Below are 26,834 nucleotides of genomic sequence, written 5' to 3'. Positions count from 1 at the left end.
AGCTTTTCATTTCACAAGATGTTAACTGATGGACCGGAGTGGTGTGGATTATGGATTATCACGTTTTTAGCAGCCGTTTGGACTCGTTCCGACGGCACCCATTCACTGCAGAGCATCCTTTGATGAGCAAGCGCTATCTACATCTTTGATCAGTTTCATCGAATTTTCTTTAAACTCTTTTGGCATTACATATGTCACACTGACAGATTATTACGAATCAAGAACAGAGACGTTTTACACATTTTCTTTTTAATGAGAAAATAATTATATATGTGTGTAAGAGTGAGCCTTACAATTACTATAAAACAATATAAGCAGAATATTAACATACAATAAGTGGTTAACATGTCAAAAGAGGGCTTTTGAAAGCATGATTGCATTATCACACCATATCAATAATCCTTCGGTTTCTCCCAAAGGGACCTAGAGCACTCAATAAACCTTTTAAGGAAGCATTTGCAACTATTTAAACAACAAGAGCAAAACACACAACATATTTTTGGTGTTACTTCAAAATTAAAGATAAAAAAACACTGTTTACTTGGTTCAAACTGTGAAAAAAAAAAACAATACTTCTTGTGATTTCAGTAAAGGCAAGATTTTTTTTCTTCGAAAAGCACAAACTGACAACGAAACTGAAGATCTATCGCCACAGATGGAGTAGTTGTCATGCACAAGGGACACTGGCAAGGAAGATTCTTGACTACAACTCTAAAGTATGTTTGTAGTTGAAAATTTTAGCAATCACATTAGCGACATTTCGGTGAACTTTCACAGACAAAAAGGTAGCCGGTAGTATGTCCAAAGTTGCTCTCGAACTGGGCTGCTAGATCCGCAGAAGAAAGAGCCCAACACTGAGCCTTAAAAATGGCCCAAAGCGACTTCCCTTACGCCAGAGTCTGCGTTCCTAGGTGGACCTGGACTTAAAAACAACGCCTGGCAACCCAGGTAGAACCGTGGACTTGGCAACCTCACTTCAAAAACAGCTTTCTGTTGGACAACGTGGTGAACCTCGTGACCAGCTTAAGCGCGAACAAAAACTTCTCTCTCAATCGAATACTTGAATTTTATACGTAAATAACATTAGCCATGAACTTCCACTACGTTAAAGTTGCGTTGGATTTATAGTTGTTCGGATAATTTTCACGCGTGAAATGGAAATTAGAGAAAGAAATTTCCTAACGTCCGATTTAGAAACAAACATCCATCGTAGGGACCCAACAGAAAGCTGCTTGATTGTGCTTCACACACTATTCACAAATATTATCGTGAACATTTAGCGAAATTTCGCTAACGTGCTTGCGATTCTCGTCTGCTTTTCCCGGATATCCTCAAAGGCTCATGCTTTTGCCATAACGCTTTAACACATCGACAACTGCAAGACTGCTCGATTTCTAATGGTTCCTTTTTCCTCCGGTATTCTATGTTAAAAGCAATTTGGCCACCGTCCTATGCCATAGGAATCCTATTATATTACAGATTTGAGCATTGGCTTATTTCTTATAATTTAGCTTTATGAGGTAAAAACAACCATTTTTTTTGTCCGTATCTCATACAAAAGCATGCCGTCTTTAGTAAAACTAACTCTGGCTTTACGTTTCATTTGAACGCTGCACATTTCATGATGCGAAACCCGTCAGCATCACAGTCAATACTTGAACTACTCTGTGCTAATAATGTTACCTGTAGCACCTAAACAAACTAATGAAAACTGCATATAGTATGGCATACTTGGCCCTCAAATACACACAACACAGTATATATGAATAAATGTGCTGTAATAGTACTAAACACCAGTCTTTTTTTTTTTTTTTTTTTTTTTTTTCAAAACTATTTTCCATTTATAGGAACACTGTATATATCTCGCTGCTCAAATAAAAATATTTCCCCTTATAAAATTCAAATTATTTGCTCACCGACAATAATCATCTCATATCAAAGAATCCAAGTAAAAACCCAATATCCTGCTCTGAGTAAAACCGATGGTCAATACACAATCTCACGTCAAGCATCAATACAAACAAACGCTTCAGAAAGTCAGTATCCAGAGGTTTCCATCCATTAAATAAAGTCATCCTCTCCAGAAACGCATATAGTTCTGTAGCTGTAACTTTATAGATGTTATAACAATGCATAACTATTTTTTTTTTACATTTCGCCTGCAATTTGAGAACCTACGCTATATACTCCGCTCTAATCCAAAGACTACAAATACTTCATGTATGTTCATAAAAGGACAGCAGTCCGTTAAATACTTTTGTGTAATATATATTATATGTGGAGGGTACAAAAAAACAACAAAGCCACATTGTTGAATGAAGCTCGTGGGATTGTCTTTGTTTGTGGCTTGAAAAAAGCATCAGACCAAAGGCAAAAATTAAAATTCGAAGATTAAATATAGAAGAAAATTTGTCCACTTTGTCCATCTCTGATGTCAGTGTCCTGTTGTTCTAACATCTGTTATATTACCAATGCTTTTTTTTAAAAGAATGTGAACAAAGAATAAACCATTCCAACATTATTTCAGACATTCATGTGTACATCAATAAAATGTTCGCAATTTCTGCTTGTAATGGCTTTAAAATCGCCAAAGTATGCAAAGAGAAATATTCAACCTTTTAAATTAAGATGAAAGGAAAAATCAAGAATACTTTCTTAATATAATCACGCCCTTTCCTTCGTTTTCGCGCTACACGTAACGCAACATAAACATCCCCAAATAATCTACGTCAGCCATTGAGCGTCCTGCATTACAGTAAACCTCAATCCAAACGCAGGTGCCTTCGACTGCAAACAACATCCTAAAGGTTCATTTCACACAGATTTCCTGTCTTTTTTCAATGGAGAAAGCAGCTGCTGCTTTCAGACAAAGCCGTTGCCACCTCAGCAGGTTATAACGGCTTCTTCCTCTTCTGCTTGAATTTGTTGTTAGGCTATATCGGTCTGGATGAAAAAGTCAGCTCGTACGAGCCTCACAACGTCTTTCAAGGCTGTGAGAATTTGTGACCTCCTCACTAAAGCTTCTCTCTGAACTGTGTGGCAAAACGATTTGTCTTCCTATCCCTGTAGCCTGCAATTGAGATCACGTGATTAACAGGAAAACATAAGAGTACACGCATTTGTGTAGTTCTGCTTTCTGAACGGGCTCACGGCTTCATATTCATGGCACCAGTCCCGATCAGCAGTCTAACAAGAAATCAGTTGTCCCACTATCATCTACATCTGAGCTCATCCTGCTAATGACGTAATACTATCCCATACTTTCCATTTTTTTCCCTCCAAAGTCCTCCTTAGCCCTTGTGAAGTTTAAATGCAATGCGACCTTCACACTAATCTTACCTTGCAACAAAAGTATCAAAAATGTTGCACGTACTACTTTCTCAACACATATCAGCACAAAAAAAGCAATAACCTGGTCGTTAAAATATGAAGCGGTATAGCATCTCTAGTCTTCAATGTCAAGAGAAGTTTTCTCCAGAAATAACTCTTCAGAGAGTTGTGAATTGCTGTTGAATTCCCAATAAATACTTGTGTTTGTCCTGTTGCACATTTTCCCTCTGGTTTTTCTCTCTTTCTCCTTCTTTGAAAATTTTGTTTACTCTTCCTCCTCCTCCTCCTCCTCCTCCTCCTCCTCTTCCTCCTCCTCTTCTGCTTCTTCAGCCTCTTCCTGGTTGGCGTAGATTCCCGCCTCCCACCGGAGGGCCATGTTACTTTTTCTGCGAGTCACACGTGTTGCCTCTAGAACCTGAAGAAACATACAAATATATGCATCAATTGCTGTTTTTTAAATATATTTTCACTACAGCGCTTTAACTATTTGTATATATAAATATACAAAATAATTAAGAAAATTTAGAAGCACTTTCCCTTTTAACCATAATCCGATTTTGATAAATACATTTATGTATGCAAGAAATAATGAATAAAAATGTATGTTATAGATGTTATAATTTTGTATACTATACATTATTTATATTAAGCATGTAATGTTATTAGCATTTTTTACATACATTTAGTTAAATTAAAACATCAGTCGCAAACATACACACCAAATGGTCCATTTTAAACCACAACAGTTTCATGCTGAGTACAAGTTTGTGTCTGGTTGTCCAAAACAGCTTTAGATGTAAACTGCACAACACACAACACAAGCTTAAGTGCAAAAAACAGCATAAAAGCAGAAATAATAAGAGAACAGCCATGCTGTTTCAAAAGAAATATTGTTGTAAAAACAGGTGCCAAGTGTTACACTCACAGGATCCTTTGTGGGTTATTTCAGTGAACCTAAATGTCCAATCTGAAGTTCTTAAATAACTACATTATGTAAAAATACAACAGTTATTGCGGCTGAAATATCAGGACTCTGAATGGAGGTGGTAAAGTGATCAAATGAAGACTGGACATTGTAAGTTCATTGACGATGGATCATGACACTGCACTGTGGATATACAGTAGATCATGTGTGCAAATACTTTGACTTTTTTTTTTTTTTAATGTGGCTCTACGGTGTATGTAATGAATGATTCAATGACACATAACAGAATGATTACTTAGGGACACTTTTCATTTGTCAAAGTATTCAGCACTGCAATTGATTTTCCCCCAAACATGCAGTAACACAAATGAAGGCACGATGAAGTTTGAAGCAAGCATTTGTACAAGTACCTCAGTTGTAACTGAGCGGACATACTGACGAGAGGGAAAGAGGAAGAATTTGTTAATGTGCAAACACTTGCTATTGTGTAGAGAACAGCTTTTGAAAGTAGAGGAGCTCACACCAGATATGTTGCTTTCATATATACTTTACTTTTATATATATATATATATATATATATATATATATATATATATATATATATATATATATATATATATTAATCTGCTAGATCATATTGGCTCAACACTGTCTTAAATGCATTTGAAATAGCTATATGCTTAAATTTGGAGGTTACCCTTCTTTTTGTGAGTTCTTTTTAATAGGTCTTTAACCCCAGTCTTTACTATTTGGTTACACTTTTCCCTGAGTAAAAATAAGAATTTATGTTGTGTTTATATTAATAATATGAATATGATGATTTTTATTAGGGCAATTTTACTTCGCAGAATTACAAGTGCAACACAAAGCCGCAGTTATTGGCATGGATTTATTTTGCATTCAGAACTGAAAGTGCATTTTATCCTCAGAGACAGTTAATATTACCGCTACTGTGGTTCTGAAGACGTAGCTTTTACTTTGGCTGCATAATAATAATAATAATGGAGTGTGATACTGTCAGTGCAGAGAAGTTGCAAAACACAGGCACTTTATAGTTTGTTCTCCAAATAATAGCTTTTATAAGAGGAAATGTGTAGTTGATATCTGAGGAAGCAAAAGGGGAAAGACTGTGGTTGACATGAAAGTGTGTCTTCAGTATGTGTTCTGTGGTGGTTTTTCACATAGCACTAAGTCTTTTATGAATTCAGTTTCTAAATGAGCTGGAAAGTCCCTTTTCTTCACTTTCTTAGCATGAGATGAAATAGAGGAACATGGTTTCTGATGCAAGTTATGGCAATGGTATTTGTAGGAAAAACGAATCCCATGTGTCAAATGTATAGAATTAAATTTAATTAATTTAAGCCACTTAAAATGAACGTTTTGATTTTAATAGCAAATGGATGTCTGAGAGAATGCAACTGTAGACAATGAATTATACCATACGGTATCGCTGATTATCAGCATAATGAACTTGACCGTAAGAGACTTACGCTGTTGTCCTCAGCTTTCTCTCTGCGCTTGACCTTGTGTGTCTCATAGTCTTCCATCAAAGTCTGCATGAAGTTCTTGGGTCGCTGCCCTCCAGAATCATCACTGCCCAGATCAGAGAGCGGCGAGGGCAGAGCTCCATCTGAAGAACACGGCGATGCTGGAGGAACTTGACGAACCTTCTCTATCTTACCTGCAGACAAAAGAAAACAAAACATGGTAAAGAATGAATTGTCAAGACATTTATTCAATTCAGTATTTCTTGATTTATACTGTAGGGTATAATATGACCTAATCTTGGCATTTTTCACAAGATCCGTTCAAATTCGGTGTTTCTGTTTTGTTGTTGCTTTCCGTTCTAAGCATTAATTAAATTGGAATTTTATTATGTTTCAGCAAGATACTTTTTCCATTACTCATCAGCTTTGTGGACATGAAAGGGCCTGGAGTCCCAGACACATTCTTGACGACGACCCAAGTATGGATACTAGAGGCACAGAGAACTCAGTGTAGAAACCCACAATACTCTTCCTCATTCCATTAAATCAAGAGAATCAGAGAGAAAACCATGTATAAACAAGTTATTTATATAAAAAAGACAGAATAGAAGTATATTATTATATGTCTTTTTCTATACTAGACATAGTTCATAGACATGATATTCTCTAAACTGAAAGTGCTCTTATTTTCTTCAACTGACATTGGCAACTTAAGTCTTTATGGAAAGTAGAAATGCATCAAACAAGAAGTTTGTCCTCTATAGATCCCTGTCAACTGATAACACAACATAGCTTTAAATAAACTCTGTGGTATTTAGCATTACAGCTAAAAGCAAGCTAAAGGAAAGGACTCAGGCATTCCCTTATGACAGCACTAGAGGGCAGACAGCTTCTCCGGTATATAACATCATCAAGAAGGAGACATGGAAAATTGCCAACAGGAACAGCACACAATGACATTAAACACTGTGCTGCTGAGCATTACATCTAGCTCCATGCTAAATAAAGCCTCAGTGGGACAACTGCAAGTTTAAACATGCTTCTTACTAATCAAACATAAATGGAAACAATTAAAGAAAAGCCAGTCGTAATAATTTTTACATTCAGTAACACAAATTGAAAGTGTAAGTGGTCAAAACCGAAAACCTTAATTATTTTACCCATATAGCCACACAGTATTATTTATTATCAATTATTCAGAGGAGGCATCACACATTAAGTCCATACAGTAAAAAAAAACATCCCCAGTTGCTGTGCTGCAGTTTTCTTAAAACCCTCTTCAAAAAGCACAGCTTGCAAAAGTGACTCAGGCTGAACAGCGGGTGCAGACCCATGGGACACAGTGTGCAAAGAATCTAAACTAAAAAAGCTCTATAAAATAAACCTCCAGTTACATGACTGAAAATCACCAGCTAATTAACATCAAAGCTCAGAGCTAGAAATCAGAAGCTTCGGTTTTAGATGCTAGTAGTCTGTATTGATAACTGATTGCATAATTAACTGATGCAATCTATGAAAAAAAAAGTATACAGCTTGTCCTTCAGGGCTATCACTTGGGGTAACTTAATGGGGTTATGAATTGAGAACTCTAAATTCCCTTGATCTTTTGACATAAAGAGGTCATTGTACTATAAAACATTCTAAAACAGCTTAAACAACATATTTTGGAATGTATGACTCTGATGTAACAGTGTGGCTAAACACTGCCTCAGCAAAAGAAGATCAATGCCTGCTTCTATTTGTCATGCCTGTTTTGCCCCTCCCACCGATTCTGTATAACTGTATATTTAACCCCAACCATTGATTCTATAGCAGTGCCTATTTAGCCCTGCCCACCGATCTACATCACTGCCTGTTTAGCCCCACCTATTGTTTCTACATCATGCCTGTTTAATGGAACGCTCCACTTTTTTGGGAATAGGCTCATTTGCCAACTCCCAACAGAGTTATTAAGTTGAATTTTTTGGTTTTTGAATCCATTTAGCCAGTCTCCGGGTCTGGCAATAGCACTTTTAGCATGGCTTAGCATAGATCATTGAATCCAATTAGACCTTTAGCATCCTATTTAAAACTTGACTCTTCTATAGATATATTGTGTACTAAAACTGGCGAAAAATTAAAAGTTGCTATGATTGATATGATTAGGAACTATCCTGTCATTTCGGTGTAATAATCAAAGAGGTTTGCTGTCATAACATGGAAACGGCATGTGCAGTGATATCACACAGCACCTGTGGGAAAATAGTCCCAGCTTGCATTCCCTGAGCAAGAAAGAGGGTCTGGCTGTTTTCAGGTGCTGCGTGACATCACATCCATCTATGAAGGATATAGGTTGCCAAACATCCTAAACTGTTAGCCAGTCATAGCAGTGGGGGCTTACTTCTGAGTATACAATCCACCATGCCTATTCAAACAGAGCATTCTTATAAGATGGGTTAAAACAGGACAAAAAATAGCCTATTGTTTAGAGTCATTATATAAAGTTTCACAAATGTATCTTAAATCTTCAATTATAGTTATATTTGCACACAATGGTTCATACCTGGTGCTGTCTTCCCAGCAAGGACCAGCTTGTTTGGCTGGGTGCCGGACTTTAGCTTCTGTGTACGGGTCGGGTGTAATGTTTGTGCCTGTCGTTGTCTCTTCAACTCTTCCTCGCGCTCTTGGGCCACTCGAATCTCCTCTTCGATCATTGACAGGGTTCTCTGTTTGCGCGACCGCAGCTTGAACGGTCCTGAGGTGACCTCCGTTTCCTGAGCACGAGTGACAGCTGCGGTGCTCCTTAGCTCTGCAGCTTCAGAGTACTTACTGAAATAGCTGAATTCTGGTTTCTCACTTGGTGGTGGAGAGGGACTGGGAGGTTTGTAAGTGTTCACTGGAATAACTGGAGCAGCTTGAACTACAGTTATCTGAGGAGTGATTGTTTTCTTCTCCTCTTGGGGGGATGGCACTTTGGGAGGTGGCGTTACAGCAGATCTCTCCAGGAAAGGTTGAGGTTGTGGTTCAATACTTTCCACATGTCTCTCAAGGATGGGGGATGAATGCTGTGTGGCCTGAAGAGGCTCCCATTTGTCATTCTGCTGAGCAATGGCTTGCTGGATAGCGTTTTGGACAAGAATTCCTGCATGGTATTCCAGCTCTTCTTCCGTCAAGCCATCCACCTGATAAGACCCACTCTGTTCACTTGGAGATTTGATTCCACTTTCATGTTTTCCATTGATTGGTGTAGTAGCCATCGGAGTTGAGGGAAAAGAGTATTCCCCAAGAGAATTTTCCAAATAGGCACTCATGGTCTCATTAGACGCACCACTGTCGCTTATGTTATCCATACTGAAGTCATTGGAGAGTGTCTCAAGAACAGTGGTGTCCTGAGACCGTAGGGATAGGTCATCTAACCCAGAGTCAATTTCTTCCATATGATATGAGCTGTTTAAAGAGCGTTGACAGAAATCCGATTCCTCATCTTTCACAATGGTCATCACTGCCCGGGCACAAGTAAATTCATCATCTTTCAACTCGTTCTGAGCCAAACCTTCTTTGGGTGATGTGGCAGATCCTCCAGAGCAGCAGTAAATCTTTTCAGCTTTGACTGTAGTAACTTCACTTCCATCGTAGAATGTGACTCCTTCTTGATTGGCAACTGTGACAGAACTGCATGGCCTCTCTACATGTGTGACGTCTGGAGTCCTAAAGAAAGGTTTGGCAGAGTAAAGCTGTGGTGCCACATTCCTCTTAGGGGCTGTGGGCTGCTTGCTGTGTTCCATCTGTAGAAACTGCTTGCGTGCTGCAGAAAAGTCAATCTCTTCCATGACAACATCCTCCTTAGTTGCTATTTCAGGTTGGATAAAGGAGATTGTCTGTCTGGGTGCAGCTTGTGGCATACGGTTGACTTCTGTTCTCATCTGCTTTCTCTCCTCATATTTTCGAAGTGACTCCAGTTGCTCTGGCTCCAGTTCCTCTTCCAGTGTCTTTTCCTGAGGTGGGTTCCACCATTTTGCTGCAATTCCAGGATTCTTCTTAACCGCTTGACCCCGGATGAGTTCCAGCCTTTCCCTCTCAAGTTCAGCAACCTCCTCCGAGGGTCTGACTTTCTTCACCCGAACTTCTTTTTCAGTTGGGGTGTCGAATAGTTTTGATGGTTTCTTCTCTTCATGAAATGGTCGGAGCTCAAAACGTGCCTCTTTCTTGACTGCCGTCCTAGGTGACTCAGGTGACATTGTACAGTCCATTGCATGGCCATTTGGTTTGGTGTTGAAGTTGTCGTCAACAAAAGTGGTCTGTTTTTTCCCTTCTAAAACAACTTCATGGTTTTGTAAAGGAGATGTGTCACAAGTACGCACAAATGGTCCAGTTCCATGAACTCGAATTGACTTAATATCAGGGGAACTTGTCCCATTTGAAGTCATTTCTGCTCTGGGATCACAACAGTTGGCCTCAAGGACCTCGTCCAGGTAAAGGATTTCCTTGGCAACTTCGCTGTCCATTCCTTCTCCTCCATGTCTCACTCTGTTCTGTCCACTGCTCACATAACTTTGCTGGGAGTCGGTCTGAACTTCAAGCTCCATACTGCTTCCACCACCAGCTATCAGACTCACAGAATCGAAAAAGCTCACAGTCTTCAGGCTTCTCTCTCTTTTCAGCTCACTGTCATCCTCTGAGAGAACAGGGGACTTCTGGGAAAATAAAAACAGGTCATGTTAGTTGAAACATGCATTTATGGAACTATTTTTAACAATAAACACTGCATTATTGGTACTTGAGTACTCACATACTTTTGACAGCAATGTAACATCAAGGAGAACAAACATTTTAATCACTGCAAGACATGACCCTTAGTAACTACACAGTAACATTTCTGCTGCACACTGCTTTATGAAACTGTGTCTGCACATGTAATCCACACTTGAGGTGTTCTCAAATGTAGTTCTTGTGAACTCTTTCAGTTATGATATGAATAAAGAACAGCTCATAATGACGTACAATTTTTGAGTACAAAAAGACATAATTTTAAATAGTTTAAGAGGATGCCATGGCCGAATATGTACATGGATGGACCGCTGCCCCAAACCAAGAAGTTGATTTGCTTTATCTTGAGAGTACTGTACTTAAAAATTCAAAATGTCTTAATTATGTTTATGCATTGTGTGCAACTTATCAAAATGATCCAAAACGTTTGGGATCCCAATTATAATTGATGATACACTGTTAACTATATGAACATCAAAGAACAAAACAACAACAACAACAACCCCAAGGAAATATTGCATGTGTCCATCATGCATAATATAGGTAGACTGTGATAAGATGTGAAAGATAATGGGTTTGTTGAACTCTGACCTGCGGTATCTGATCCTGAGTATTAATAATTTAAGGTACCTTCTCTTCAGAGGTCTACAATGGTATAATGGAGTTACAAAAGTCTCAAATGAGAGGAAGACATGGACCATATTTAGTACCGGAATTTATGCTTATATTTTGTTTTGGAAAATCCCCTTTACCTGTAACATAATTTTGTTTTGTAATGATTTCTTCTATTTGCTGGAAAGATTTACATTTATGCACTTGGCCGAGGCATTCATCCAAACCAAGCTACTTCTGGTTTCCTAAGTATCAAACAAATGACTTTGCATTGCTCTAAGGGTTAAGTTACAGGAACATCATAAGCAAAGCTGCAATGGTTTATGCTCAACTCATGAGAAACGCAGTTGGTTCACATGCTAAATTGTAGAAATCACTAAAAGAAAGAGAAAAGAGAAGGTTTAGTATGCCTTAGTTTTTATTACGCCCCTCCATGTCCATGTCTAATGGGTGTAAGTGGGTAATAGGCCCTAGTTATTTACTAAAAGAAAAACACAGATGTCTAGACTATGTAGACAATCTTTATTTACAGAGTAATAATTGCAGGGGTTCTTCTGTTTCATGGATCTGGTACTGAAACCTTTAAGTGGTCTGGTAACCCTATGGGAGATGGCTAAGATGCATTTGCAGAATGAAGCACTGCATGGCCTCCTTAGGGGAAAATATCACTTATTACACTGCGATTTGCTTGCTCATTCACCAGATGGGACAGAATGTTTTAAAATAAAAACTCTGCCAGGGCCTTTTGTATTTACACAAGCTGACGTCATTATCAGTCTCATGTAGTATGAACTGAAATAATGGTGAGATTGCTGTGGAATGACAATCTTGTTAATTAACCAATAACTGTTATTAGTCTACATGAGTTTATATATGTGCTTTCTTGTTTAATGTTAGCTACAAATGTGGTATGCTGGTCTGTTGTTCCAACTGCATGAAATTCCTTTGCTAATATTGGTTCCAAGTTTGGACAACATAAGATGCCACAAAACCTAAGTAATCAGCACTCCAGTGAACTTTTCGCAAATCTTTAATATACACAACCACATTATCAGTACAACATATTAAAATATGAGAGATTTATTGCTTGATAGACCTGTCTAAAGTGCAGTTTTACTAAATCAAACTGCTATATTCTCTACTAAACAGAAGCCATTGCAGGAATTCTGCTTCTTTGCTCAGCGTTTATGTTTTAGAGGTGAGCATGCATGCCTGAGCAATTTTAATTGTTTGCTGTTGTTTGAAAGTTGGTGTTCCTGAAAAAGCTAACAAAGCAGTAATATAACCTGCCATAAATAGAAATGCATAATAAACTAGTGGGGATGGAGATCTTAACTTTACTTGACAACCTAGAAGAAAGGAATTTGTTTGAAAATAAGTTTACTTTCAAGAGCTATTTCAGGTGATGGTGTGTTAATTGCCACATAAAGTAAACCTATTTCTGTTTAAAAACTGAGTGGAACAAATCCTGTATTACATCATTATATGTTTTTATTCTAAAAATGGTAAAATTCATACAAAATCACCAACTGTAAAACAGTTCAGTATTCTCAAAAAATTGGGTTGCTCTAAATCTAAAGGTGCAAAACATTTTATGCCAAGCCTGTTTAAGTGAATCAGAAGAATGAATTCAGATCAAACAAGTGCTAATAACTTCCTTCTTATCTCAAACTGTAGTGTGTATGAGTAGCAGGCAGAGTCACATGATGTCTTTAATGTGGCATTATATCAGTAAGACCCCTTTCTTCAGTCGCACAGACCACCCTTCCCCACGGGGTGTGTTCATGAGCTTTCAGCCCAAACACTTACCAAATAATGACATTAGGAAGTCATGTGAACTTCCCCGAGGCTGTGAAAAACAGACTAGGACAGATTTACAGACAGAGAGTGAATGTTTATCACTTTGAATTGAGCACTGAACTTCATATTCATATGATTTGTAAAATGGTTAATTAAATCTTATTCAATCTTATTATGTAATTTTACAAATTATTGACAGAGCAGATCATACAGCTCATAAATTAGAGTGTCATACTTGACTTTAATTTGGTGGTAATGAGAATTGCACCACACACTAATTATAAAAACAGAAAAAAACTATGTTGTACAAAACACATAGCTTCATTTTCTACAAGAAAAGAGTAATTTATTGGATAGATTCTAGTATGGCTTCAAGCAACATAGTGAGTGTAATTTATGAATCTTGACACTATTCAAATATTCCACTGATGGGCTTACGGAAGAAATATTTCAATGCAGTGATTGATTGCCAAACCTTCTGTAGAAATTGTTTTGTTACCTCAAAGAACCAGGCATGTCACATGATTCTTCTAAGTTTTTTTTTATAAGGCATATGCCACTCTTTGTTTATTTTATCAGATGAAAAGAAAGCCTGCCTTTTTTTGTCACATGCGTTGCGGCACAAATCTGCGTACATATATGCATATAATTTAGGACTGTTCTCAGATTAAGCCCTTCTAGTCCTCAATTTGAGGCTTGAAGTAAGATCTTCTGAAGACTAAGACCCAAATGGACTGTTTTTTTTACTTGACGATTTTGCATCGTCACTGTCTGTCAGTTAAAGGCGGATTCTGTCTGCTGTCCTTACTGCTGCTAAAATGTTATCCTCGTCTGCCCTACCAATGTGTGCTTTCATGTCCCATCTGTCAGATATCTCTCCTTTAGAGTGAACCATAGTTAAAGTGCATGGCTCCACTGGATGGACAATACTGAGGTATTATGGGATCTTTAGAGCTTTACCCAGCTGTACTCCAGCTGTTTTGGTCGTGGTTTTGCTTCTAGTCTGTCTTTTGGGGCCAAATATGACTCAGAAGAAACTTGTTTCTTGTTACTTGTTACTTGTTTTTTCACGTTTCGTACATGCACGTGTTCTGTTCAAACACTTCTTCACAGCAGACGAACAATCAAGCACGAATCAAGCATTTAAAGCACAACAACTGGTGTTTCCCTCTACTTTTCCTCACTTTCACTACCAACCAACTCTCCCACAGGAAAGAAAATATCTAAATTAGTTCTCAAAGCAATAAGAGCTCATAGAGATTTGAACTTATGGCTATGACATTTTCCTTGAAAACACATTGCTTCTCATTGACAACTGTTTGGTTACCAACATTCTTCAAAATATTTTCTTTTGTGCCGAACAGAAAATTCATACAAGGTTGGAACAATATTTGGGAACAATTTCGTATTTGGGTGAAATATCATTTGACCTTTCTTGCTCAGTTTTTTTCTCAAAAGAAAGCAATTTCATATTCACCTTCTAACAGAAGACCTCAATAGTGTCCCGAACAATGATAGTGTCTGTAATTTTAAGATGAACTCAGACTTTGCTCATCAAATTCTTCCATAAGTAAAAAAATAACAGTGACCATCAATGCTTATATTCCAAAAAGAGAGAGGAACATAAAATACAGAAATTGCAAACAAGTGTTAAACTAAAGTGTGAAGAAAAGGTTGTAATTGGGAAATGAATTAACCTCATGAGGAAAAAATACTGACTAAAATTATATGATTGATTATGCAAAATCAATATAATTTACATTTATTATTTACTTAACATTTACATTTATTTTATACTTTAAATGTATTGAAAAATATTCATATAAATACATATATATCCGGTGTTTGAACTTTAAACTAAAAATCAATTTCTCAAAGTTAAAAATGATTTTTACTGTTACGCTTCACTGCTCTGTTTCTTATCTAACATATGATATTCTCATCCATTTAATGCTTTATACTGTTACTGTTTGTGAACAAGCATTTCTGATGTAATCTTAGCTGAAACATGCAAGCCCAAAACAAAAAATCCATTTACTCTCTGTAGTTATGAAAGAGTAGCCTGTAAACATTACCCTCTGGGTTCCCCAATTTTTTCAGTAACCATAAGCCAGTCTCATACATATCTGGAGTGGCTGTACATTAAAATCTGTGGCCCTGAGCAGTCAGATGTGAGAAACAGACGAACACACACACTCTCCACGGATGTTCCTCTAAACCCCCTCTGACATTCCCAGCATAGTTCAGCTGTCTTCCAGGCTCCGGCCGTCTAATAGAAGTGATGAAGGATACACAGACCTACCTCACCTAATTAAACCATGTGTGTACATAGACCGAGACGGATAGAGATAAACTCCTTGTATATTTATATAACTTAATGTGCTTAAGGGCATAGTGCATCATATTTGTCATTTTACATTTACTGAAACTAGTCTGTCGGTGCCTCTATTTATGTGACACTCAGCATGTTGTTGCCCTCACAGCATCTGGAAACAGTTAGACAGACAGACGCAAATAATTAACACAACTGAACCAGTTTGCTACACTTGGGCCTGCTTTCTCTTTCAAAAGAGTGGCCTCCAGAAAGTATTTGGCCGCTTAAGCCATGTTTAGAAATGTATGTATGCTTCTTATGGATTTCGTTATAGTAAGCATTGGTAAACAAACAACGCTAGAGTTTTCTAGCATTTCAAATTTCTGAACTGTGACTTTCCATAGACTGCACTCCAGGTGATATTTAATGAGATATAGGTACTACAGATTAATCGCTATATTAACATGCTCCGCTAGTTTGCTTTGCCATTTGGTCAGTTTGTTTGTTCACAATTTTGTCCGGGCATCCAAACAAGTCAAAGAACAGAAAGATTCCTAATTTTTAACGGTTACACAAGATGCCTGTGTTCAGCATGACTTTCAGCAGCTCACAGTGCAGACCGACACATCACACTGAACTGCTGATGAAAGGCTCCTCAAATAGGATTATTAACTCTGCCAGAGCAGACAGGGAACGCAAGAGTTCAAAACATCAAATAATCTCAATTACTGCTTCAATGAAAAGCAAACCGAGACTTTTGATTAATGCTCCTGCTTTTAAAAGCTTCAGAAGAGATATTGACAATTTCTCAAAAACTGCAATCAAATTTTCAACATAAAGTCAGACAAGAAACATAACATACACATAATCCATATTAAACAGAATATTAGCTCCGCGCTCTAAGAGTTTTCATGATTCTATAGAAGAACCTCTTTGTCTAAATGGTTCCATAAATCACCATTAACATCTGAAGAACCTTTCTGTTCAACTAAAGGTTCTTTGTGGTGAAAGAAGGTAAGAAAGAGTTGGAACCTTTGACTGAATGGTTCTTTGTGGAACCAAAAATGGTTCTTCTATGGCATCGCTGTGAAGAACCTTTTAAGCACCTTCATTTTTAAGAATGTATACATTGTAAAAAAAATGTAAGTTCCAGAAGTTTTTTTGGCAGCATTTTTGGTTACCCAAAGACCCTTTCAGTGAACAGGACACACTTCTCCGAGTGTGAAGACATTTTTAATCATCTAAAGAACCTTTTCACACTAAACTCTCACTGTACATCAACAATCATGTTATTTTTCCTGAGGGATTCCAGTCAAAACATCTCATGCAGCCGATACACAAATTAATCACAACTGAGCTATGAATGTGCAATCACTTTTTTCAGACACAAAACAAATCTGCAACTAGGCCTTATCTATATTTAGGCCCAGATGTCTAAACCTGAATTCCAAAGAACTTGTTCTTACCGTTTTCATATTTTTCCGAATTTTTAAACAGATTTCTGCAACCAAATTACAGATCCTTTACATAAAATAGAAAGGCTTCTCAGTACATACTGAAGTCCTGAGTGTCCCGTTGTCAGCTCTGAGAGACAGTCGTCCTCCAACACCTCATACTATAAACCTTTGAGGAGACCCAGTGAAACCCTGCCCAGGACAACAAAACGCAGGGCTTTTCCTGGCCATTTCTTCCACCCCCCACCCCTCTTCCTCGTGTGTGTGTGTATGTGTGTGTGTCCCGCATGCTTCACTCACCCCACAACGTTTCCGTCCGTTCTCTTTACAATGCGTCTCTCTCTTCTGTCTGTCCCCAGGAGTTAAAATTCTTGCTCTGTCTAACTATTGGCTATGATGTCATGGGCAAAGTGGGTGTGGTTTAAGAGTGAGGGGTGTGGTCTCTTCCTGAACTCACACAAAGAGGCACTCTGTTAGAGCCGCCCCCCAAACGCCTTTCACTGACCTGGGCTGAGGGAGTCTCCAGACTCCTCTGGTATGGTCGCAGACACCTTACAAGGGAAGGTAGCACGGCTGGGTGGGAATCAGTTCTCTGGGTGGAACATTATTCACTGCTGACTCAAAAATGCCTCCCTGACTGGATTCTCTTACTCATATTAGATAAGTTTACAAGTTTTGGAATTTCACTACAACACAGCGAAAATATGCTACTGAATATATGCTATGATTTAATTTCTAAAGTAGTGGTGTCATAGATCGTGATTAATCGCAATCAAAAATTAAAAGCTTTTGTGTACACAATATATCTTTGTCGTGTATATTTATTATGCATATATAAATACACACTGACATATAGTGTATATTTTGAAAATATTTACATGCATATATGCATATATTTAAAATATAATATACAAACACATATATTATGTACACAAAACATTTGCTTTGGATGTTATTAATTGCGATACATTTTTGACAGAACTATTCCAAAGCTAAATTAATATTACTAAATGAAAATAAACATTTGTTTGAAATCAAATAAGTACGAAAAAAAGTAAATACTCTATGACTGAAATTTTCCATGCTTCTTTAAAAACTTATTTTCATGACCAGGAGTCTTAATATTTTTAAGTAGACTTAAAAGTGGTCTTTTTTAATAAAATTAAAAAATAAATACATGACATACACGTTTCAATAGAAACAACATCAATGTATGTTTATTTTACCATAGCTGCTGCAGTAAAAATGTAAACTAACTTAAAACATTAACTTAAAACACTGTACTTCTAAAAGTAAAATAACGGTCTGAACAGCAAAATGTATAACAACAATCCAAAAATGAATTTCCATGGCAAAATAAAAGTGTAATGTGCATAAAGTGCTTTACTGAGTACTTCAGAAAAATGCAATTAATAAGATCCTAAGTATTTAAATCGCATGTGTGTCAACTACAAATTCTCGCAAATAATTCTTAATCATAGTAATCAAGCAAAATGATTGAATGTGTGTTCGCTTTCTCAGCATTTAATCAGCCAAATGAACTCACAAAAGCTAGGGTGTGCTATTTCTACGTCTTATCAAGTCATGTAGCACACATTGTGAATTTATGGGTAAGTGATTAAATAGATGTCTAGTTATTGTTTTCACTGAAATCTCAAAATAGAAGTTAGTACAGTGCGTCCCTGACGAAATCCTGGCGAGATTGCGCTGTAGTAACACTATAACGTCCTTGTGCCAACAAGTGCCTTTAAAATGGGACTACAATAGAAATACAGATAAGAGCAAAAGAGATCCGGGCGAGATTGCTGTGAGAATTGAATGCCACTCAGTCATATGCAAGGCTGCTAAAGAGACTATGCGCTAATAATATCACCACATGCTCGCTCCTGTTCAGAGATACACAAAGACTGCAGTATAACCTTCATCTCAACCCAGAAACAACAGACGCCTCAATGATAAAGAGGTTTTACTGGCGTTTGAATAGCGTCTGATGTTTTGCAGTTCGTTTCCTTCGTGCATATAATCACTTCACATATCTTTAAACTTTTAAAAAGAATTTCTTGGAAGCTGTCTGTAAGGAACGGTTGCGTTTTAATGGAGGATGTTGGTAGCAGTGGGCTGGGGTGTGTCATCCTCTGCTAGAGAGCTCCTTCCTCCCACAGTCCGTGTGTCATTGTGGATCAAGAATAATAATAACGCAGAGCGCTGCGTGTAGTGTTGGGGAGGTTACTGCCAAACTGTATTTTGTGTCGTGCTTTTAAGCTTTGCATAATTTGAAGCTGCAGTAAAGCTACCTTCTGGAAAAATTGTTTTATGGAAGCCAATTTCTTTTAATTGTGACTTAAAAAAGTATAACTACCAAGTTATGTTTGTAATAAAAAAGTAAAAATTTACAAAAAAATCAAGATTCTAAGATAGGCATATTGGCGCTAAAATTTGAAAAGTTGAAAATGTGACATAAGAAGTCAAAATAATATGATTCTCTGAGAGAGTAAACGTTATGAGATACTTGAAAAGTAAAGAAAATTTTACCGAAATAAGAAGTCAAAATTCTGATACAAAAGTTAACATTATTACTATAAACATTATTTATAACAGAAAAGTTGAAATTGACATAAAAATCTAAAAAGTATATGATGCTAGGCCAAATTTGAGATGAAACGTCGAAATGACAAAAGCCGACAAAGTTAGATTCATGAAAAGCTAAATGTTGAAGTAAGGCATATGGCATAACTAAAAAGTTGAAAGTCACAAAAATATAAAAATACTATTTGAAACCAAGTCAAAATTGACATATAAAAAGTAGTAGATTAATCAACTCACTATATAATATACAAGCACGTAATGTGTACCTTTATAATACCTTTATTATATATAAATACAAACACATGCATGAATATATTTGAGAAAAACATGCTATATATAAAATATATTAATATACATGTAAATATTAAAAAATATATACTGTATGTGTATATTTTTATATACACAATAAATAAATACAGTACACATATAGTTTATGAACAAATTGTTTTTGGATGCGATTAATCGCGATTAATCGTTTGACAGACCTAATAAAATATCAAAATTATGATATACATCATAAATCATAATTATTACATAAAAAGTTGAAAATATGGGAAACTAAATTAAAATGATGAGATAAAAGTCTACACCACTATGAAATACATTATTAACTTATTTACTTCTCAACACTGGCTAAGTACATGTGAGGCTAATATAAAATATAAAAAAACAAAACAAAACAAGGTTCACCGAAAAATAAAATGTAACGTGAAAATAGACTTTCTCCTTATTTTGAATATGTTGCAATCACAGTAAACAAAGAAAAATCTATATAAATTCTATATACAGTAAAAGCAAAAATAGCACAAAATAGCAAAAGTCTTGAATACTTCAATACCAAATCACTCTAAATGCCTAAAAAAGAACATCAAGCTCAGTTTTTGTTTCACGCAGCCATTTTGTTTTCGCTTTTGAAGAGAAACACGCTTCCAAAGTGAGAAGCTCAAAGCCAGATGAGAGAGAGAGGAAGACACTGAAGATCGTGAACACTTTATGCTTAGGTAAATACTGTCTACTTTATTCAAGTCTGAAAGCATTACAGTGTTATTTGCGGAAAAACGCACAAATACAACAGAAACCTCTTGAAGAAAGGACAAAATTAATTCAGCTTTCAGAGAAGCCGAACCCAAGAAAATCGTGTATTTAGAGACAAGGAGGACGAACTCAGGACATTGTGCTTAACACCCTGTCACCGCCCTGCCTAAAATATGACCTCTAATCTACTGGAAGACATTTGGAAGAGGGTCATCTGGAGATTGTCAGCCAGGCCCAAGGGTAAAATGGGAAACATCGACACCCTAAATGAAAACAAGGATGGTCTCGACAGCAAAGTCCAATCAAAATACTGTTTTGTACAACTCATTGTAGCATTGTTTCAATTAGCCTTAGCACTTACAACTAGTAGAGCTGGTTGGAACACAGCTCACTGTCCTGAAATTAACCTGGCTTAAGGACCATTAAAAATGGCACCAACCCCAGTTAGTGAAAGCCGAATTACAGTGGCTTAACGGCTTATGTCCATTACTCAGTGGATGTCAGTACACTGACACTTATACACCTCACAGGCTTGTCCAGACATCATGAAATAAAGGTCAAGAGAGCATAATTGACTTAAAACCAACCTATTAGTGACAGGCCAATACTACTAATTGTATTTTAAGATCTTCTCAACCACACCAAACTTTGTTAAGTAAGTAAAATACATTCAGGCTGTGATAACGGCTACTAAACAAGCATCACATCTGCAAGCGAAATCTCAAAAAATGTTTGTGTTTCAAATCAGGCTAAAATAATTTTCAGCGTGGTTTAGCTAATGCACATTTAAGCAGAAGAAAAGCTTTATACGTTATATACATAATGTCGAATTGATTTATTTTATTTTTTAATTGATATAGTACTTTACAAAATACAGATACTTCAGAGTAACAGGAAAATAACAGTTTAAAATGAATTACTTCTGCAAATGTTGCGTTAAGTTGGTGTAGATAACGTCAATATAGTATGGAGTGCCACAAGGATCTGTTTTAGGCCCTCTGCTGTTCTTATCATACTGTATATACTAAGCCCCTTGAAAATATTATTAGAAAACATGGCTTTACTTACCATTGCTATGCTGATTATACTTATATATTTCAGCTATATTTTTTAATATCATTCAATTTCTAAATCATCTAATTTAACAGAATGTGTTATGGTTAAAAAAGACTGGATGACAAGAAATTCAGATATTGCTTATTGGACCAAAAAACCTATACACCTTAGAAGAATATAGCATTTAGAAGCTCAATTTAATACAAATTAGATTACATTCAGAATAACACTTTTTGTAAATAACAAAATAATTAGTAAATTCAAATATTAACTGATACTTGTTATATACAGCTCAATATTGCTAATGTTAGAGTGAACTCCTAACATGGCATTTCTAGCGTGGCCCTCAAACTCTTGGTTAACCTGCTTTCCAAGCCCAGCGGGAGAAGAGAAATAGAACACATCTTCTACTCTAAATTTGGCATCCAGGTTGCAGGCAGAGCTGTGCTGTGGTAAACCCTGCTTTGTATTACGAAGAAGTTCACCGGAAAAAGAAGCAGCTAAGCTGCATTTTCAACTCCATTATATGTCTAAATGTTACTGTGATCTCAACTAAAATAGACAAGAGTCATACAAAATTAACATCATTTCATGTTTTGTTCATCAATTGTACTTGAATGCATTGAAAAATGTCGCTTTCCAGATAAAACAAAGATACTAGGCAGCATTGTACAAAAGATTTAACAGTACAATAAAGCTAGGACAAGTTTGTTCAGTTTTGTAACAAGCTATTTACACTTTTCTTTACTTATTTAATGTAAAATTGTTCTAAATGTCAAAAAGCTTCCTCATCACTTCACAGCTGAACTCATTTGCAATCGTCTCAAGAATCAGACAACCCTCACATGATCCTTGCTCCTCAAAAAAACGTCGTAGACCACAAAATTGTGGAGGGTCAGTGCCAAGTGCATGTTAAGCTCTAAAATAATAAGGTCTTACCTTTGGGCTTTTTTCCAAAGTGAGGCAGAGAACCTGCCAAGGTGCGGTGTACTTCAACATACTTGCAACGCTTCCTCGATTCACTAGACTACACAATAAAACAGCAATCAGTGCTCCAGCATTCCTTCATTAGATGCTTACTCCTCTTTAATTATGGCCCAGAGACCTCCTCAAAGTTCATTTGGAAAAAATAAATATAAACGGAAGCCACGGCACAGGGAGTAACATTCCTCTCTGCTGCCATTTTCAGCAGTGCCTATCCAAGCAAAGTCATCCCCGAGGGCTTTTCATCTGAAAATGAGCTTAGCATCAGAACCAATTATATGGCTCTCCTGTTTGATAGGTGAGAGCAGTCATTTTCTTCTCTCTATTTGCTCTTGAAGCCGTTGTATAAGTGCCCTCGATAACTCTCTCAAAATGAAGGACAATGCAATAACAAAGAATAAAACGCCAATTATGTGAGTCAAAGTGCTCTTCATTCAGGAACTTTTGAACAGAACCACAGAAAGTCATTAATGCCATTCTTGATGGAGTTACAGCACTGCTTTACTGAACAGAGCTAAACTAGGTTAAATTACGTCCGTTTGTAATCATATTACGTCCAATTGTAATATTTAGTATATATTTTCCAAGCTTTATTGTACAAAATTAATCAGTGCATTAATCAGTGCTCATCATTCCAAATAATATAATAATGATAAAGATTAGAGATGTCCAGATCCGATCGTAAATATCTGATCCGATATTGAATATCTACTGATCCGATACTTGCATATTTCTACTGTTTTGTGCACAATTCATGTGCATTGAAGTTATTAAAATTAATTGATAATTAAAATTAATAGTTGTGCTGTGAGTAAAGGTATGTGTTTGTGTGTGTACTCTCTCTCTATGTATATTTTTGTCACATACTGTATAAAAACATTAGTAGAACATGGGACTACTGACGTAAACTTCTCATATTCTATATGCACAAAAAGCTGATTACCGTAAATTCTGGACTATAAGCCGCTACTTTTTTCATAGGTTTTGAACCATGCGGCTCATACAAAGGTGCGGCTATTCTGCAGATTTTTTTACCACCGCTAGGGGCGCTCTAACCGGAATTAGAATCAAAACTAAGACAAAATAAATGCAAAGAAGAATACGCTAGTTCAAGAAAAATACGCTAGTTCAAGAAGAATACGCTAGTTCCTCTTTAGCAGATATAAGTCGGTATATGACAGCAGATACGACACGGAAAGCGAGACTGACGGAGACAGATGTGACGAAGCGCTGCTGAGTTTGTTCAACTCCGACACTGAAGAAGACGACTTCGTGGGTTTCAGCGAAGATGGTTAAGGTAACGTGATTTCACACACAGGAGAAATGAAGATAAATACTGTAAATACCGGTTATTTTCTCTTGGTTCTGTCCCGTTTTAATCAGCAAAGTTGCTGCCGTGTTAAAATACAGGTTAGGAAAGGATCTATTTAGGTTTATAGTCCAGAATTTACGGTAATTGCAACACGAAGGAAAAAAAAGACGTAGAGATGTGGTTAGAAAGCATGAAGCGCACATTGTCAAAACATCAGCCTGTCAATCAAATCCAAAGCAAGACATAACCCATAGCAAAGCTTTACAATAACAGCATCTCAATCCTTGTGATCAGGGGACATCCCTTTTAACAATGCAATCAGTAGCGTGGAACAGTGTGCAAGTAAAGATCTCATTTATTTTCCTTATAGGTAAAGACAGGTCTATATGGTTGTGTTGAAACCATCAGTTGACATTTTTGAAATAATAATGTTTAACAGTGACATTCCTGGTGACAAATGGCATTTCTTAATCAGTGCATCCTCAAATATTTGTATATATCACATATTTTTATATTTGCGATGCTTAATGATAATAGTTCATTTAACTCCTAATTTTCTGCTTATTAATACTTAGTAAGGTAGTTGTTAAGTTTAAGTATTGGGTTGGATTAGGGATGTAGAATATGTTCATGCAGAATATATGATGTATCAGTAATAAACAGCCAATGTGTTAATATAAGGTATGCTAATAAGCAACTAGTTAAAAGGGTTACATTTCTTTGGTAACACTTTATTTTGATGGTGCCTTATGAACATTCTGTTGACAATAAGTAAATATTTGGTAAATTATGAAGTCAAATGGGTTTTATTTCCAACAGTCTCTTCAATTAAGATGTAAGAATTTTAACAGTCCATTTAATCCTCCACTAAATAATAGGCCAAAACGTCTCATAATTTCTCTATTGCTAGTTCTTCACAGTTAAATATATCACACCCTGAAGATCAACAGCCAATGCTGGGTTCCTGCCAACATGTCGGTCATTCTGAACTGTGGATTCTTGTAAGCCTGATCAGAAGCTGTTTTCTTAAGAAAGGAGCTCATTAATGCATCCGTGCAATGATGCACCGTGAAAGATCAGGACAGTTGATTCCTCTGGCGTATCTGACTGGCAGCAGAGATCGTTCTGTATGTCTGTGGTGCACCAGTCGACTTGTCCTTGCCAAATGCGACCCAGATTCACGCAGAGAAGCTGACACACTTTCTGTCTTTTTCCAGGAATCTAACTGCAAAAGTCCTTTCAGTTTCATCTAATTACGGGCCTCTCTCCCCAAGCTAGCTGGCTATCAACAGGAATGATTTCCCCACAACACTCAACATTTCATATTCGGTACACAGTTCCCTACCGCGCACACTTTTGTTTAAAAAAAAAAATACTGTGCAGTGCAGCTGCAGAAATTTTCTCATTTTCCAGCTATTCCTCAGGCATTACTGAAGCCATCTGTCTTTTAACTCCATGACAAACTTTGCCGGGAGGAAGCAGCTGATTTGTTTGTGCTTTCAGCACAATGTGAGAGGTCAAGCCAGACAGGAAAAACCTACTCCAAGGACAAAACCTGAACAACTCAATCAAGGGCCAGAGGAAAAAGCGCCATATTCGTGCCGTTACATTTAAAGTGCTTTGGCTTGACTTGTTAATAGCTCTTTGGCTTCTTTCAGAGAAGAGGATTTGGATAATGTTGTTCTTAACCCAGATGTTTGCTGAATAGGTTTTCCAGGTCATTTTTGGTTTCCTCCACGCATAATTTCTCTTAATGCTTATATCTGCTGCTGATTGAGCGCAGTATCAGATCAGCTCATTGCAAACAATCATCATAATAAGATAAAACTTTAAATGCCCTAATTGGATGGAGTTATTTATAGTTTTTTATATATTTATATTTCCGGTCATTAGATGATTCAGACAGCGTTGTGGTTATTATGTCCTGGTTGTGGGCATTACTAAATGTCATGTGCTGCTCAGATTTTCTTTCTTGTGCAAAATAAATTGAGACTTATGAAGATGTTTTATCAGCTCCCGGGCTTATGTAAAGCCTAGAAGTAGCATATTTTTCTTGTGGTAATATTTTAAGTATACAGTTCATATCTCCAGGCCACCGAAACTAAACTGAAAGTTTTCCTTAATCCATTTATTTGCTGTTAATGCAGCCTTTGCATTCCTAACTATCTGAAAGTATGGTTAGTCTAATCTCACCGATTTATCCATAAAAGTAATTCAATATTATACTCTCCACAGTCCCTGGGCTTTCCGACTGCTTCAAATGATTTCTTGTTCATTTATTTTATGGGGGGCAGATTTTTTTGCAGAAGTATTGCAGCTGTGCTTCAAGGATAAGGCAAACCCAGATTTAACCCACTTTGTTAATCGAAACTCTGCAAATTTGTGTGAAACGGAATGAAAGGTGTCAGAGTTTTACTGCCTCTAGTGTCATCTCTAATTGCAGTCATATGTACTTGTTGGTACGTATTTTATGTCTCGCTAAAAAGTGCTCCAAGGTACATTTATGCCATGAGACCAGGTAGTCTTATTCTACATCGCCATATTTTAGATCCTGTTTAAACTTAACAACAAACTTGCTAACTATTAATTCACAGGAAATTAGGACTTTGTTGAAGTCTTTGTTGATAGTTAGTTAATATTGAGAACTGGTTCCCAAACTAAAGTCTGACCTCAAATTTTAGTGTGTACTGCTTATTCTAGTATCAGGGTGTTTAGCAACATGCTAACACCACCTCTACTGAAATCAATTGTGAGGAGAACAAGGAACCCTAATCCTTATCAATAAATAGATACCATTTCAGGTAAAGGAAGTTGCCTAAGATGCACACTCTAGAGCCAAAGGAGCTCTCTAGGTTTTACGAATCAGAATTAATTTTTGTTTTTAAATGGCCTTTGCACTAAACTATTACCTTGAAGTACCCCTTGGGATTATAAAGTAATATTTTTATAATTTAAAAGCAAATTTGCTTGTTCACTGTTCTCTGATCAGTCACCTTAAAGGTCACGTGACATCCAGATAAACACATTTGTATTTTTTTATTTTGATTGTTTTAATTTTTATAATTTTTTTAGTTTACAGGTTTTGTTTTTAGAATTTAATTCATTATTGTTTTATAATATTTATTTAATTTGTTATTTTAGGATTTAATTATCAGCTTTTTAACTTACAACCGTCCTGTAGTTCTGTAATTAA

General features: G+C 36.7%; 1 protein-coding gene across 1 annotated transcript in view; it reads right to left on the bottom strand.

Annotated features, from left to right (window-relative positions):
• Positions 1-228: 228 nt before the first annotated feature.
• LOC122352579 (A-kinase anchor protein 2) overlaps positions 229-26,834 on the bottom strand; it is a 71,752-nt gene continuing 45,146 nt past the window's right edge. Inside the window, 4 exon segments of the mRNA XM_043250031.1 lie at positions 229-3,745; positions 4,666-4,689; positions 5,746-5,936; positions 8,285-10,415. Of these exon segments, the coding sequence (XP_043105966.1) occupies positions 3,596-3,745; positions 4,666-4,689; positions 5,746-5,936; positions 8,285-10,415 (2,496 nt within the window). The 3' untranslated portion in view covers positions 229-3,595.

The sequence above is a fragment of the Puntigrus tetrazona genome, chromosome 10 (genome assembly GCF_018831695.1).
Source record: "Puntigrus tetrazona isolate hp1 chromosome 10, ASM1883169v1, whole genome shotgun sequence".
NCBI classification, from domain to species: Eukaryota; Metazoa; Chordata; class Actinopteri; order Cypriniformes; family Cyprinidae; genus Puntigrus; species Puntigrus tetrazona.
Note: the sequence above shows the minus strand (reverse complement) of the source record. Positions and strands in the feature narration are given on the sequence as shown.